The following is a 15,598-nucleotide window of genomic DNA, read 5'->3' as shown; positions in this document are numbered from 1 at the left end:
CCATTAGCAAAGAGCTAAATAGGTTGGAGCTATATTTGTGAACTACATGAATATAAATATTCTCCCAGAGGCAGTTTCTAGCATCTAAGCACTATGTAACTCTGCAAATCATTGTAGCTGCCCCTGTGGAATGAGGTCTCTTTGGTAGAGTCCAGTAATGCCAGCAGTCATATGTGCACATGCTACCAGATTGTGGAGAAACCACAGGCTGATCCAAGTGTAGAAGGATTGAAATAACTTTACCCCCATTCTCCTGAAATCCTGCACCGAGGAACTCTGGTGAAAAAAAAGGAACAGATGTTTTTTTAAAAAGAGTTGCAGGTACTAGCATGCTTTAGGACATATTGTGAACTGCCATGACCTCCAATAGCTGCTACATAGAGAGGTAAATCCCTTCACTACACATATCCCAAGACAGCTTACTGAAAAGGATATAAAGAACAATAGAGTAAATCCTTTCATCCAGCAAAAGTTCTTCTCTTACTTGGTCACAATTGGCTTCAACTTACTAAAGCAAGACCAAGCTGGACAGAGATTCTGTGCCTGCCTGTACATTGTTGTTATGCCCTGAGTGATGCCAGGGCTTCTCCAGACAAGGCCAGATAGAGCGATTGAGAAAGGCAGCTGGTAACCATGCAAACCTGAAAACATCTTCAGTCACACAGCCAATAAAGGGAAGGAGAGCTGTCCTCCCTCCACTGGGCCAAAGATGTTTCTGAAGTTGTTCAAAAATCATTAGGTACCAAGAAGCGAGCATTAGTAACTTGGAGATAGGGTTTGGATAAGAGATAGCATGAGGGAAGGGCTTTTAATTTAGATTTTAAGTTTCCAGTTTCGCTGTGTTCTCAGAGCAGGTTTTTAATTAATTATACAAATGTACCCACCATCTATCCTATGGATAAATCATACTACATCTTAGCTTCCTATTTTGTTCAGGCCCAGGGCCATATCTATAGGGCAAATTCCTCTCTCAACCCTTCCAGAATCACCAGAATATTTGGAGGAATCCACTTGGTAATTAATTCACAAGACCCAATTTTTCTTCTTCTCCCCTATGGAGAAGCTCAGCACCCTCCTATCACTCTCTCAACATTTCTTTGCCTATAATAAGGAATCCAACATGGCTCTAAGCTACTTTATGTGCTATTTTAGGTATTCCCTAAAATTAAATTTTAAAATAAGTGGGGCAGTGCTTTTGAAGTATATCAAAAGTTTTGTTTATTTTGTTTTTCCTTTTTTTGAAAAAAATATCCTCTATTTTTCAGAAAACTTACCCTAAAAGTGTCTCTATATATAAGGTTTGCCATCACAAAGATAACCTGGATTCTTTGACATGGCTGGTTGGCACATTCTAGGCACTGAGCCTGGAATCTAGACAGGTGCCACCTGCAGGGGTAGATGCCTTGAATTGTGAGTGTAGTTCTTTGTAGCTGCATTATTGCCAGATGTGGATGGCACAGATAAGAAGAAATTTGTATCAGCCAATAACAGTTTCTTCAAAAACAGAACATATATCCTTTATATACCTTAAAAAAAAAAAAAACAGATTCCACCCCATGATTATGCCCCAAACTCAGGAATCATCATCCTGCCACAGGCCCACATTACCTTCACGTACTTTTAAATGACTAATTCACATTTGCTCGTATCCTTTCCATCTGATCAACAATCCATACATACTTTTTGAAACTACATGCCATAAAACATTTTTGTCTTAGAGGTATCGTATACTCCCTTCCTATCCCAACAGGCAATTTTTAAACCAAATTTCTCAGGATGATTTGTATTTCAACAAAGCATGTTGGGCAAACCTACAGATGTAAAAATCTCACAGTGGAATTGCAGGTACTAGTGAGGAAAATATTTTTGGACAGGGGGAATGTTTCCAGACATCCTGAAATTATATCGCAAAGCACGCCTGTTTTTTTCCATAAGCCTGCTGGCTCATGCCTCTGTCTTGGGAGGGCTCTACTCAGCAAAAGGTTCACAGCAAACCTTTCAGAGGGGGAGAATACTTGACTAATTTCCACGATAGGAATCTGACCTACTTTGCTTAATTCTCTCTGTTCTCTATTAAGGTGAGTACAATAAATATTTCTGACTTAGAATTCTCTTAGGTACCAGTTAAGGGCGTGCAGTAATTGCTCTGAAACTTTACCCTCGAGACCTATTTCTGTACCACAGTAAAAGTCCCCAGCTGCAAAATATGCCCTTGCTAAGTTGATAGTTATCTGGAGTATGGTGGTCCCTAAAGAAAAAATGTATTACAAAAATCTGAGCCTGAAGAGCAAAATACAGAGGGCTGCTCCTCTTTTGTGTATTCCATTGGAAAATACATACTACAGAGTTCCATATATATTAATGCACCTCCGGCCTGTACCTTAATTTGTTATGCAGGCTTGAGAAGAATTGCTTAACCTATATGTGCCTCAATGCCCTTACTTAGAAAGCAGTGGCCATCAATCTATCTGCCTTAGGTGATCATGAAACTTAACCAATAATGAGCATTATAGTAATTATATGAAAGTACTATGTTGAAGAGCAAAATGCTAAAAGAGATCTATCAGTTCAACAGATCATTATTGAAAAAAGTATTCTAAATGGGGTGCAAATACTTAAGTCACAGCCCGTACACTTGAGAAGCACACATAGGCATGTGCTTAAATAATAGAGAAAGGTGGAAGATGATGGGAGGGAGATAAAATATTGGGGTGCAAGCAAAAATGGATTTATAGACATAGTGACATTTTAAATGTCCAAATACCCACCTACTTCTACTTTGTTTAAAATACTGAGTGTGTGTGTGTGTGTGTGTGTTGTGAATAGGTTTTCAATACATTCACTTGATTTGGATTGAACTAATAAATACCTCCCATAAGAGCAACAGAGAACCTACGTGAAAAAAAGCAGTTTTTCTCTGCCATCTTGGAAATGTAGTCTACCCTGCAGCAATGTAGACTTCTAGGAGATGTGGTTTTTAAAGTACTTTCTTTTCTTGGCAGTTATCCTAACCTTGTTAAGTGGTATTATCTGTGATTTCTGATTACAGCTTTTATGGTCCTTGGCTGTGCTGCTACTTGAAATGTTTGTTTTTCCTCCCTCATTTTTATTTAGAAGTTCCCAAATGCACATTGGCTCCCTTCCAGATTTCATAAACCCTGAGATTTTTTTTTCCCCAACAAAGACTCACCTTCTAGGAACAAATCATTCCTCGGAGTTCTATTACAACCTGGGTTGTCTCAGAGGAGGTCTGCATGAAGGTTTCTCAACCTCAGCGCTATTGGCATTTGAAGTGAGATAAGTCTTTGTTATGGGGGCATTTCTTACATTCTAGGATCTTTCACAGCATCCCTGGGCTCCATCCATGGGATGCCCATAACATGCCCCCCACACACACCTAGTTATGACAACAAGAAATGACTCAAGACATTGCCAAATGTCTCCTGGAGGACAAAATGATCCCCAGTTGAAAACCAACACCCTGTGGTAACCTCCTCTTAACAGTGGAGGCCATGGCACTAGAAGGCACTTACTAGCCATCTTGAGGAAGCCAGAGGGAGGCCTAAATGTGGAGACAGTAAATGTGTCAGAGGTAGGATGCTAAAGTCACTGATGTACCAAGACTGAGTTCTGGCAAGATTCCTGACACAGGAAGAATCTTCCTTCCACCAAAGCCAGTGCTTCTTAAACTTGGTCCCAGGACCCCTTTACATTCTTAAAAATTATTAGAATCCCCAGAAATATTTTATGTGTGTTACATGCATTAATAAAGTTATAACTGAAGAATTTTAGAATAATGTATTTATTGATTTATTTAAAAAATAATAGTGGTGGGCATTTAGCCTAGCACTTAGGATACCCATGTCCCCTTTCAGAGTACCAAGGTTCAGTACCTGGATCCTGACTCCAACTTTCCACCAATGCAGATCCTATGAGTTGGTGGTGATGGCTCGAGTAATTAGATCCCTACCATCCATATGGGAGACCCAGATTGAGTTCCTGGCTCTTGGCTTTGGCCTGGCCAAGCCCTGGCTATTTCAGCCAAATGGAGAGTGAACCAGTAGATGGGAGCTCTCTATCAGTCTCTCTCTCTCTCTCTCTCTCTCTCTCTCTCTCTCTCAAACAAATAGAAATTTTAAATAAAGTAAAATAATGATAAACCCAATATATTAACATAAATATACTTTTATGAAAAATAACTGTATTTTACTATAGTAAAAAGAATGCCACTATTCTTATGTTTGCAATTCTTTAATATTTGACTTAAGAAAAGGAAGTGAGATTCTCATTTCTGCTTCTTCATTCACTCTATTATGATTTCACATATCATGCAACCTCCAGGAAACTCCACTGAACATCAGGGAATAATAGTGAGACAGACAGCCGATGTCTTGGTATTATTATAAAAATAGTTTTGACCACACAGATCAGCCAGGGATCCTGGGACCACACTTTGAGAACCACTGCACTAAACTACCATGCCATACTTTTATTGGCCTAGCCCATTTAAGGGTTGAAAAATGTGTTTTATAACCAGGATCTCCCAGGAGAGTGGAACCTCTCTAGTAGACCCAAGTATGAGTGCCTTTAACCAAACTGCTGTGTTGCTAAGATCGAGTAAGAGCAGTAGTACTAACGAAATTGAAGTAATGTGAAGAACATAGTACCTTTAGGGAAGACAGGGCTCGGCAAGGCTTTAGTCAGGAAGCAGTGTGAGTACACTGGGCCCTTTGCAATTTAAAAAAAAAAAGAGGAAGCCCAGAAAATGGGAGGAAGATGTTTTATATTCTTTCCTGTGGTTCCGATGAGCTCAGCCAATCCCTTTGCCATTGGAAAGCATCTTATCCTGCACCCCAACATTATAGAGCCTGATGCCAGTGCCTGGCTTAAGGCCTAACACTGGGGGAGACATGGTAGTGATGAGATAACAAATAATGGAAAGAGGAGGGGCAAAGGGGCCAGATGGTAGGGAATATGAGAGAAAGCAGCTCCAGTTGTGATCTCAGGACCATACATGGCCTGTCTGGCATTTTAAAAGTCTAAGACTAAACTTCTACGTCCTATAGTATCTTAAAGAGGTTCCAAGTTTTGAACATCCTTTGTTGCTTAGAATTCCAAGCAACTGTGGTTAGTTTTGAGAAGCCTAGGGGTCTGAGCTTTGATTGAAGGAATTGTTTAACTTATAAAAGGACCCCAATTTCCTGGTGAGATACAGAAGGCAGACCTTGTACCTACCAAGAAAAGTGTCACTTCCATGACACTAAAGGTTTATAGTTTTTTCAAATCTCAAGAACTCCAAAACTGCATATTATTTTCAATGATGATACCTTTCTCAGAGTATCTCAAGATGACCCCTTTGCTTTCAATGGCAAATGAGCCAAGACAGGAAATAGGTTTTGAGACTTGGTGTGACAGCAGCCAGCTTTTTGTCAGTGATAGGATATGTTAGTGGGTCCAATCAATCCAAAATGAGCTAAGAAATTTTCAGGCATATCCGTGGTTATATAACTTTATCTCCTTCCCCCTTGGAAGTCAACATTGAGATCAACATGCCCTGGTATCAGCAGCAATATTGTTCATATGAATCTGAACATACAGTTGATCTCTTTATAACAGAATTACAACACCCTTGCTATACAATGCATTTTTTTATCCAATGTTATTAGAGCTTCTTTATTTAAATTGAATAGCTCTAGAAAGAAGACAGGGCAAGAATCATTACTCCCATTTCACAGCTGATGAAATCTCTAAGAGAAAAAAAAATCTTTATCCTAGGACCAGTAGGGCTCCCACATTTGCCCGGTGCCTCCAATACAGTCGTTATACTTTGAGGCATGAAGGACTAAAGAGCAGTGGCCTGGCCTCCCGGGGTTTATATCAGCCTGTCAGCTAAAGAAGTCTTACCTTACTAGAAAAACCCACCAAAACCCAACAGTGGCAGAGTCACATTGCCATGTGAGGTCATGCCCTGTGAATCATCTAGTGTTAAACAATCTGATCCCTGTTTGCTGATCTAACACAGACATGACCAGGTTAGAGACATAGCCAGTTGAGAACTCAGAAGCAATCCACAGGCCAGTTTTTCCATTGTTGGAAATACTCCTCTTATCCAAAAGTCAAAGGTTACATCCTACTTTTTAAATACTGAGACCAATATGTACATAAGAGTTTAGAAGACATGTTTGTGGAGTGAGGCCATGGATGTAGTACAGTTCCTTCCGAGGTCGTTTCTGCTGGGCAACCTATTTGTGGAATAAACACTTCACTGGCAGGCACGTAACCTATGTAGGATCTGTTCTCTACTCTGGATTCATCCATCTGCTCAGGCCGCAGTATGGAAACGCTGCCCCTCCTGGCTCCGTCCCCTTCCCGACTCCCCCATAAAACTCGCTTTCTGTCTGGAAGTACAACAAGACACCCGGTTAGATCAAACCTAACACGCCTCCATCACAAAGCCACTGCAAGCTGCCGCCGCCGATTGTCACTTGGAGAGAGATCCTCCTCACCACACACAGCCTATCTGAGGAGTGCCTTTGTTTTCTATCCTCATTATTTAACAGTGTGTGCCGATTACTCAAAGCGATATGGGCAGGCCCTGGTAAATATAGCGTTGCTGTAGTGTTAACTTGTTATAAGGTAATGCTCAGGTTGCCTGCAGTGTCTAAACTTACTCTGTGGCCAGGGCCCCCTGCTTTATCGCTTTCTATAGTTTTAAAGTAGTTTGAAGCTTGAATAACATAAAATAACATAATATAATGTTATTTATGTTATTTCCCACGTGAAGAACGCCTGTAAACCTTGCAGTATTGAAACTCAGTGAACAAGGCATCTTAGACAAGCTGAAAAACAAATGGTGGTACGATAAGGGGGAATGTGGAGCCAAGGACTCCGGGAGTAAGGTCAGTCGCTGAAGGTCTTTTTGTACTGCTTAGCAATCACATTTTGACCCACTGTTTATTTTCTACCCTAAAACGGCTTTCCTCCCCAACACACACTGCCTGACACAGTGGGACCCCTTTATAACACCAGCACTAAAGGAACAAGGCAAACACCAGCCTCTGAGGCCTGCTCCACCTTCTCAGCAAGTGATGCTACCAAGTTGTTGCTATGATTAGGGAACTCAATCTGGCCCACTGTATTTCCAAAGCCACAAAATCACGAGCTGTGTTATAAGGAGGTTTTACTGTTTTGCACATTTCAAAAGTTCAAAAAAAAAAAAAAAACCACGATGATAATAGCAAAAAGAAAAGAAAAAAAAAGATCCAGTTGTGACAGTACTCTTTTTTAACCTCTCACAGTGTCAGAGACTTTGCAGTTGTATTTACCTTTGCTTATCAATCTATTATGTCAGTCCCATCGGAAAACAGTCAAACCAAAGAATAACAAAGAGTGGTCTCTGTGAAGCAGAATGATTAGCCTCCACCCAACTGCTTTCGTATTGAGTTCAGCAAATATTTGGATCTCAAATCTCATTAAGTCTGTCACACTTCTCTCTTCCAAAGGTGTCATTTGAATCTCTGTACATAATACTTTTAGAATGTAGCGCATGCTCCTGAAGGGTATACATCGTCAGGATAACATCACATTGATAAGCATGAAACACTCTTCCCCGCCTCCTTCCTGCCCCTCTTCACTCCCCTCAGAAAGTTCTTTTTAGTTTCAATTTTTGCCTTTCCTTTTTTCGAACTAATATTGTGGTATCAGTTAATTCATTTCATAAAATGCCACTCATTTTCCCTGTGCAGTAAACCATTTTGCTACTGGTTTTCTACATCCCACATCAGGGAGTCCTGTAACTTTTGTGAAGCTTACATGCATGGAACTTGAAACTGTTCTGGTTGCTACAGCTCATGTACTTACCCCAAAGGACCTCTTCCTCCATGAATACCACATGCGTATACAAATACCAGAAATTGTTCCATTTCCTAACAGACCATGGGACATTCTTGCAGAGAGCTTCAGCAGCCTTCTGAAAGAGATGCTCCATTGTTTTCTAAGTAACAGAAGTTCTCACGATCCATCTAACTCATTGTCATTCAGCCTACAAGAGTGACTATGTGCAAGGTTGTTGTGGACAAGAGGCAGCCCCCCATACTTCCCTCACTGAGTGTGATTCAATTTCTATTGGCCTTTTCATTACGACAACTAGTATAGGAGCGGTTCCTGTGAAATTAGAATCAGAGAGACATGGCCATATTGTCTTTACATTGAATTTTCAATGATTCCATGATCAGCTAAACCAGCATGTTGAGGATCGGCAATGGCCACTGTCTGCTCACTGTGCTATCATTTCAATAAGATGCTCAAAATCCACTGGTTTTGCAATTTGCATATTCCATTCAATTACACTCAGCAGCAAAATGGTTACATTCCCTCTAAAAAGACTACAAAATGCTATTTTATTTTATTTTTTTTCAAAGAAAGACTCCTGGCCCTTGGTGTGTCCTACCCCAAGGTAGGACTCGAGACACCAACTTTTTTCCTTCCATTGTTCAGCAGCTCAGTTCTTGCTTTTTCATACAGGCAGACAGCTTAGTCAGGTTTGCACAGTTTGACCTGAAAGTCACCGACCGGCTCCCCTTAATTTTTCCCCTTATGTTAAATAAAAAGCAGATAAGTGTAGGGTTTTTTTAATTAATTAATCTCTACATTCCCTGGAGTACAAGCTAAAAATGAGCTGGATGTTTTTTAGTCATAAGCCTCCTGGAAAAGCTTTCTGAGTTGCATGGAGCCAATCCAGGACCCAATGGGTCCTCCTGACAGTTTCTGTAAACTCTCAGGAAGATGGAACAGAGCCAGTTCTTTGTGTTGTGCCCTTGTTCCAGCAGCACAAAGACTTGCTGCCCTGATTTTAACTAGGATGAGAACTTAGCAACCAAAGCCCAAAGGGAGCAATTTCTAAGCCACTGGGGGGAAAAGGGAGAGTTAACCCTTTTTACACAGACCCTTGTGAAGTAACTCCCCAGACAAGACCATCAGGGAACTCTACTACTCTCACCTGGTTTCTTAAAAATGAGTCGTTGACAAAGTTTGTCACAGGGAGACCAAGGGAGAAAGGGGTGTTGCAGGGCAGAGAGGGGAAAGAGTGCTTCAAGTCCCCAAATGAAAAGTGTGTTACATTTATAGAGATTATGTCACAGCTCAACTCTGGAAAATGGTACTTATCAAGGCTGGCAGAGGATTCCATTATGCTTGTGTTTACCCTTTTGCTTCCATGGCCAAGTGCTGTTTTATTTAGCTGTTGAATGCCATTTTGAGGTACAAGGAGTGTAAGGAGTCAAAACGAAAGGACATTTTAGGTGAGGTTCAAAATGGTCAACAGAAGCACAATCTGCCATCTTGTTGGTCATTGTGAAACATCAGCCAGTTGCCAGAGTTGAGGCATAACACATCAATATTGAGTGATTTTGCAACTTAGAACTATCCTATACTGTTGTAATACATTATAATGTCCCATCGCCTTGATTTTCCCAAGAACTAATTGCTTTGTTCATTTCTCTTAGGACAAGACCAGCGCTCTGAGCCTGAGCAATGTGGCAGGCGTTTTCTATATCCTCGTCGGAGGCCTGGGGCTGGCCATGATGGTGGCTTTGATAGAATTCTGTTACAAATCACGGGCAGAGTCCAAACGCATGAAACTCACAAAGAACACCCAAAATTTTAAGCCTGCTCCTGCCACCAACACTCAGAACTACGCGACATACAGAGAAGGCTACAACGTGTATGGAACAGAGAGTGTTAAGATCTAGGGGTACGATTAAGGTCTAGTAAACTAATCAGCTTTATATTACTATGTGCTAATCTCTTTAATTTTTGTTCTTTGTTTTTTATTTTAGTTTGTTGTTTCTAATGTTGTCTCCTCTTTGCAACCATTCAATTTTCTGAAAACAATGATGCTTTTCTAATAGTGTAATTGTGGTAAATTATGGTCTATGACCTAAAAGGAAAGAAAAATTCTCTAGAGCAGTACTATTCAATAGAAATATGTGTGAGGTACATATTTGAACCATGTGTATACTTTCAAGTGCTCTAGTGGGCACATTTTAAAAAGTCAAGAAGGGAAATGAATTTTAATGACATTTTATTTAGTCTAATATGTCCAAAATGTTATAATCCCAACATGGTAGCAACATTAGCAAGTAATGATATATTCTACACTCTTTCTTTTATACTACTCTTAGAACTCTAGAGGATATTTTATACTTCTAGTAGATCTCAGCCTACACTAGCCACATATCAAATGTTCAATAGTCACTGTGGCCAGTGGCTACCATGTTGGATGGCACAGCTCTATAGAAAAAGCAGATGCTCTGGAACTGATGTCAGGAATCTAAGAAAGGTACTGCCACCTAGAGTGATGCAGTTCTTCCATAAGGAAAGCAGTAGTTCCTTTAAGTAAATTATGTAAGCCTGAGACAATTTTCTTCAAATTGGAACCAAACTCAAATCCATACTTAGGTGAACCTAATGATGTCACCTTCACTCTGGCAACTACAGCCAAACCCCACTAATAACTCAGAGATGTTCAATGGCAAACTTGCATTAAGACAATGTCTCCGTTTTGGAGGTGTTATAAAGAATATAGCCTTGTTACCTCCAAGTGCATGTGTCATTATTAACATGTCTATCTAAGCAGAACAGCACGATTAGCACCTTCATACGCCTCATTTTAGGTGGGCAATTTTGACCTCATGAGTAAGTGTCAATGTGTTGGAATTTCTACAAATGCATGTGTGTTTCAATTTTCTGATATTTCCCATTGTACAACTAAATTCAGCCAATTTTTAAATATTTTGTCCTAATAAGTCATTTGTCATCACCTATGCCGTTCAGTGAAGCCTCTGGTTGTTCCTCCCTACTGCATACTGCAGCCTTTCATATTCAACACACTGAACTAACCTGCTGGCAAAATGTTCCCATTGCACTGGCGAATGCACAATACATGCATTCATCTATAATTAGCACTGTTTGCGTGCAAACACTTAATGTTCCAGTATGCTTAAACTGTTTTACTTTTGAGTAGGTGGTAAAGGTCCATTACAATTTGGGGCATGCCATTTGCTTTTCCATGGAATAGTACATAAGTGATTTCAGGCTTGTTCAATTATCCCAAATTCTGAGGCACTTGTATTCAAATAAATAATACACTTTAGATATGGGTAGCCACTTTCCAAGTGCTCTCACATCTGTTGCTTCCTTTGAGGCGAGATGAGTCAGGTAATATTTTCCCTTTGGGGAAACATCAAGTCACCTGCTTAAGGCCATACAACTAGGTAGTGGAAGCTCTGGGAGTAGAACCCAGCCCTTTTTCAACTATATCTGTATTCTCGACTAAACCATGCTGCCTCTAACAATTGATGGCCTGATGGTGCCCAGGAAACTTGAAACCCCAATGGAATCCTGTCAAATGGAGAGTAGATCTTAAGTTTATGTCTCATTTGTTCACAAAATAGTCTGGAGGGACTTCACCGAGTCTCCACATGCGTTACTTCTTATGCACTCCTTATGAGGCTGCATATTTATTCACTCCTACTTGGCCTAGAAGGAATCTATCTGGAACAGAAGCATATGAGGGCTCAGGATCACACAGCCTCCAGACTCTCTTTATCTGTTAACCAGTTCATCTGAGCATCGATTCCCTAACTACGAGAGCACCAGTCTCTTGTCAAAGCTCCAGAGCAGTGCTACTTAAACATCAATGCCCACGTGTGGAAGTCTCATAACAATACAGATTCTGATTCAGCAGATCAGGGATAGAGTCTGAGATTCTACATTTCTCACAAGCTCCCAGATGTTAAGGTAGGATTCTAGAGAACATCTTAGAGGATGTAACTTCAGAAAAGAAAGAAACGAAGAAAGGAGTGATGAAGGCAGGGAAGGGGAGACAGAGTCCCCTAGCTGTAGGAAGAAAGGAGGGAAGGAAGCAAGGAGCTGGGGTCAGCAGACCTTTGCTTTATTTGGACAGAACGTCACAGTCCTGAAGTAGAAGCCTAAAGCATTGACTCTGGAGGAAAAGTCTCAGAGATTGACTTGCCACAACTTCTGACTCTGGCTTTCCTTCACACAGCTTGCTTGGTCCACTTTTGTGAAGCAAAAGCCACTTTTTAATAAACACCAGTGCCAGTGTGGTTACAGTCCAGCCAGCCAGCACCTGGGCAGCCATCTCTGAGCTTGTAAGAGAACCTGGGGAGAGTCTGGATTACAAATCTGTTCTCCACACCTCAGAAGATGTCAGGAAAGCCTCACTGTCAGTTAAGGGGCACAAAACAGGCTGAGCAAGAAACAGAATCCTCTCTGTCGTCAGGAATGTGATGTTAGAACAGTGTTGGTTGGGTGAAGAGTGAGTGCTTCACTCATTTCTCGTTTGTTTCCCAGTAAGTTCTGGAATATCTCCTAATGACTTCTAATTTGTTATCTCATTATTAAGCTTCCAGTTCTGAGTTGGCCTAGATCTGTCAGGGTACATTCAGGGCCACAGAGATCCAGAGGCACCCTGAGATTTTGCTTTTATTGCTAATTATCAGAGCCCGCCTTGGGGTTTCTAATACCACTAATTGTTCAGGAAGAATAACTCCGGGCAAATTACCTGCAAAAATATGATCCTGTGAAATCTGGTTAATAAAAGGACACCCTTGAAAGATGAGAGAGCTGTCTCCCACTTTCTGTGGGTGATAGTAGCCTCAGGGTTAGTGGACTCATTGGAGCATGTGCCTCGCCGTCAGATCATGTTGAGCACTGCTAGGGAGCAGCCAGCCTCTTGACTACCTGATGCTTCTCTAGGTTACTGGCCAGCCACTGGAAGTATGACCCGGACGCCTGCTTTGGCAGTAATCAGTCACCAACAGCTCTAGATTCTCTGTACCCTAGGGTCGACTTTGTTAAGTGTTTCCAGAAATCCTTTCCAATTTCCTCATTGTTGCTCAGAATTACTTCTGGGTGCTTTGGCTTCTTCAACAACATGTTTGAAACTCTGCTCATTTGCAAGACCTCAAGATGCCTGCAACTGGAGGAAAAGGTTTCCACTTTCCCTCTAACACTATTTAGTTTAGTCTTCCTATAAAATGTTAACTTTGTTCACGCAGCCCACTGTTGAAATGATCAATTTTCCTTCTGCAATCCATGCCAAGACATTCTTAAGCAGGAGACCTTTTCCTGATTAAAAGAGTTAAGTGGGAGAAATTCTGGCTAACTGAGGTAATGATATTCTTTCTCGCCTATCACCTCATGATAACACTTCATTTACCTGCACTCCAAAGCAGGAAACTGTTAGATCACCTTCCCAAAGTTATGCAGCCAGGTAGTGATACCTCATGGCCAGTGGGGAGGAAGGAGGGTCCTTTGATGTTTCTGTCATAGATACAAAACTTCTCCAAGCTTCTGAGCTAAAGAAATGACTCAGGACTAAGGAGTTCCAAGGAGGAGGTTGGCCCATTTCTAGTTAGTCTTTTTCTGCCCTCCTTGGGACTTCTACCTTTTTTTCTTTTTTCTTCTTCTTTTTTTTTTTTTTTTTTTTTGACAGGCAGAGTGATAGTGAGAGAGAGAGAGACAGAGAGAAAGGTCTTCTTTTTTGCCATTGGTTCACCCTCCAATGGCCGCTGCGGCCGGCACATCGTGCTGATCCGAAGCCAAGAGCCAGGTGCTTCTCCTGGTCTCCCATGCGGGTGCAGGGCCCAAGGACTTGGGCCATCCTCCACTGCCTTCCCGGGCCATAGCAGAGAGCTGGCCTGGAAGAGGGGCAACCGGGACAGAATCCGGCGCCCCAACCGGGACTAGAACCCGGTGTGCTGGTGCTGCAAGGCGGAGGATTAGCCTGTTAAGCCACGGCGCCGGCCCAATAAAGGGACTTTCACCTTTTAGGTGCACCTTTGACACTCTTCTCACAGATACCCTTACTGGAGGGCCAGTGGGAGATAATGACTATGTAGCCCCTCTAGGCTAAAATTCAGTGGTAGCTCATGAGAAAAGGAAGTGCTCCATTAGTGTAGGGGGAAAGTGGGGTGAGGGGGGGAGGTTGTTGAGATCAAAAAGAAGGCAAGAAAGTAGCCTTCGTTTTTCAGGGTCAAGAGCAAAGGAATCCCCTGAACTAGTTAATTCCTCCAAATGGAGGGCACCATCAGCATTTCAATGAGGCCCATAAGGTCAGGGCAAAGACCCCATGGATGCCAAGCCCCTTCATGGTTATCACCATCCTGGCCCTCTCCGGGAATATACTGTTTCTTTAAAGTCTATGCTATATTCAGACTTTAATAACTAAGGTTGCAGGTATTAAGAGAAACAAAAGGTTATCTTTCTGGAAACAATCAGCAAATTTTCTTCTCACAGTCCAAATGGATTTTAATTCAGTAAGCCACATAACACTGTTTACTCTCTGCCCCGGGCGGATAGTCTTTCGTCATAGATTCTACAATGAGAATACACTCCATGTATAGTTCTCCCAAATATCACCCTTTAAACGTCACTAAGACTTTCTAGTGCACCTACAATTCTAAGTGATTAAAGTCTGGATTTAGATTTCACGCAATGCCCATATAATCCTTAGAACAATGCATCTAGCAGAGAATGATCCTAATTTAATTTATTGCAAAACATTTGCACCAGCTTAAAGAATTTAACGAAACCTGTTGCCTAAATCCAGTCAAATGGGGCACACCCCCAGGGATGCCAATTGGAGAAAAGAGCCATGGTTTTTGTCCAAGATCACTTGAGCCATAATACATTTCTCAGTTCCCAATAGCAAGCCTCATCAAATGTCAATTTCCCCTTGGCTTTGCAGATCCCTTCCCACTGGAGGCATGTGATGAGAGGAGATCACCGAAAATGTGGCTGCTTCAAGGATCCTGAGCCAGATTTCACTCTCCTTGGTGTCGGGCATGACACGAATATTGCTGATGGTGCAATGACCTTTCAATAGGAAAAACTGATTTTTTTTTCCTTCAGTGCCTTATGGAACACTCTGAGACTCGCGACAATGCAAACCATCATTGAAATCTTTTTGCTTTGCTTGAAAAAAAAATAAAATACAAACCAACAAATAAATGGACATGCAAGATTCCAGTATGCGAAAAAAATCTTATTAAAAAAGTCAATTCAACAAAAGCCATTCTTTGATACCACTACACAGTATAGAAACTCCATGTTCATTAATACACACACACACACACACACTTAAAACTCCAATTCAGCAACTAGGCCATCTTAGCTAAAAGAATTAATTCTTCCTGATTAAAACAAAAATCAAAATCTCTGTCTCCCAGTGTTTGGAAAGACAGACTGGCATTTCTTCTAGGATCTGCTGACCAGATGTTTTTGGTATTTCCTGTTGGTGGTGATGTTCTGTGCACCCTATTTCCTTTCAACGTTGCTGAAATGTGTATATCTTTAGAACGTATATTCAATACTTAAGAAAATTCAGACGCTTTGGAAAGGGAACTAAATGGTGACTTCTCTGTGTTCTTGAAATGGTTTTGTGAAAATGATTCGCTAACTTCCTACTTGGTGAAGAGATTAACAGAGCTTTCAAAATTGACTTTTGTGTGTAGCAAGGAACGGGGCACTATCAGGCATACCTCTCGGTGCTTACCTAAAATGGATCCCGGGC

General features: G+C 41.3%; 1 protein-coding gene across 2 annotated transcripts in view; it reads left to right on the top strand.

Annotated features, from left to right (window-relative positions):
* Positions 1-9,749, top strand: part of GRIA3 (glutamate ionotropic receptor AMPA type subunit 3) — a 308,553-nt gene extending 298,804 nt beyond the window's left edge. Inside the window, exons 14-15 of one of the 2 annotated variants that reach the window (XM_062182985.1) lie at positions 6,785-6,899; positions 9,504-9,749. In XM_062182985.1, coding sequence (XP_062038969.1) covers positions 6,785-6,899; positions 9,504-9,749 — 361 coding nt within the window. The remainder of the gene's footprint in view (positions 1-6,784; positions 6,900-9,503) is intronic. The other variant, XM_062182986.1, reaches the window with a different exon arrangement.
* The last annotated feature ends 5,849 nt before the right edge of the window (positions 9,750-15,598 follow it).

This window comes from Lepus europaeus, chromosome X (assembly GCF_033115175.1).
Source record: "Lepus europaeus isolate LE1 chromosome X, mLepTim1.pri, whole genome shotgun sequence".
NCBI classification, from domain to species: Eukaryota; Metazoa; Chordata; class Mammalia; order Lagomorpha; family Leporidae; genus Lepus; species Lepus europaeus.
The sequence above is the reverse complement of the archived record's forward strand: the minus strand, read 5'-3'. Positions and strand labels throughout refer to the sequence as shown.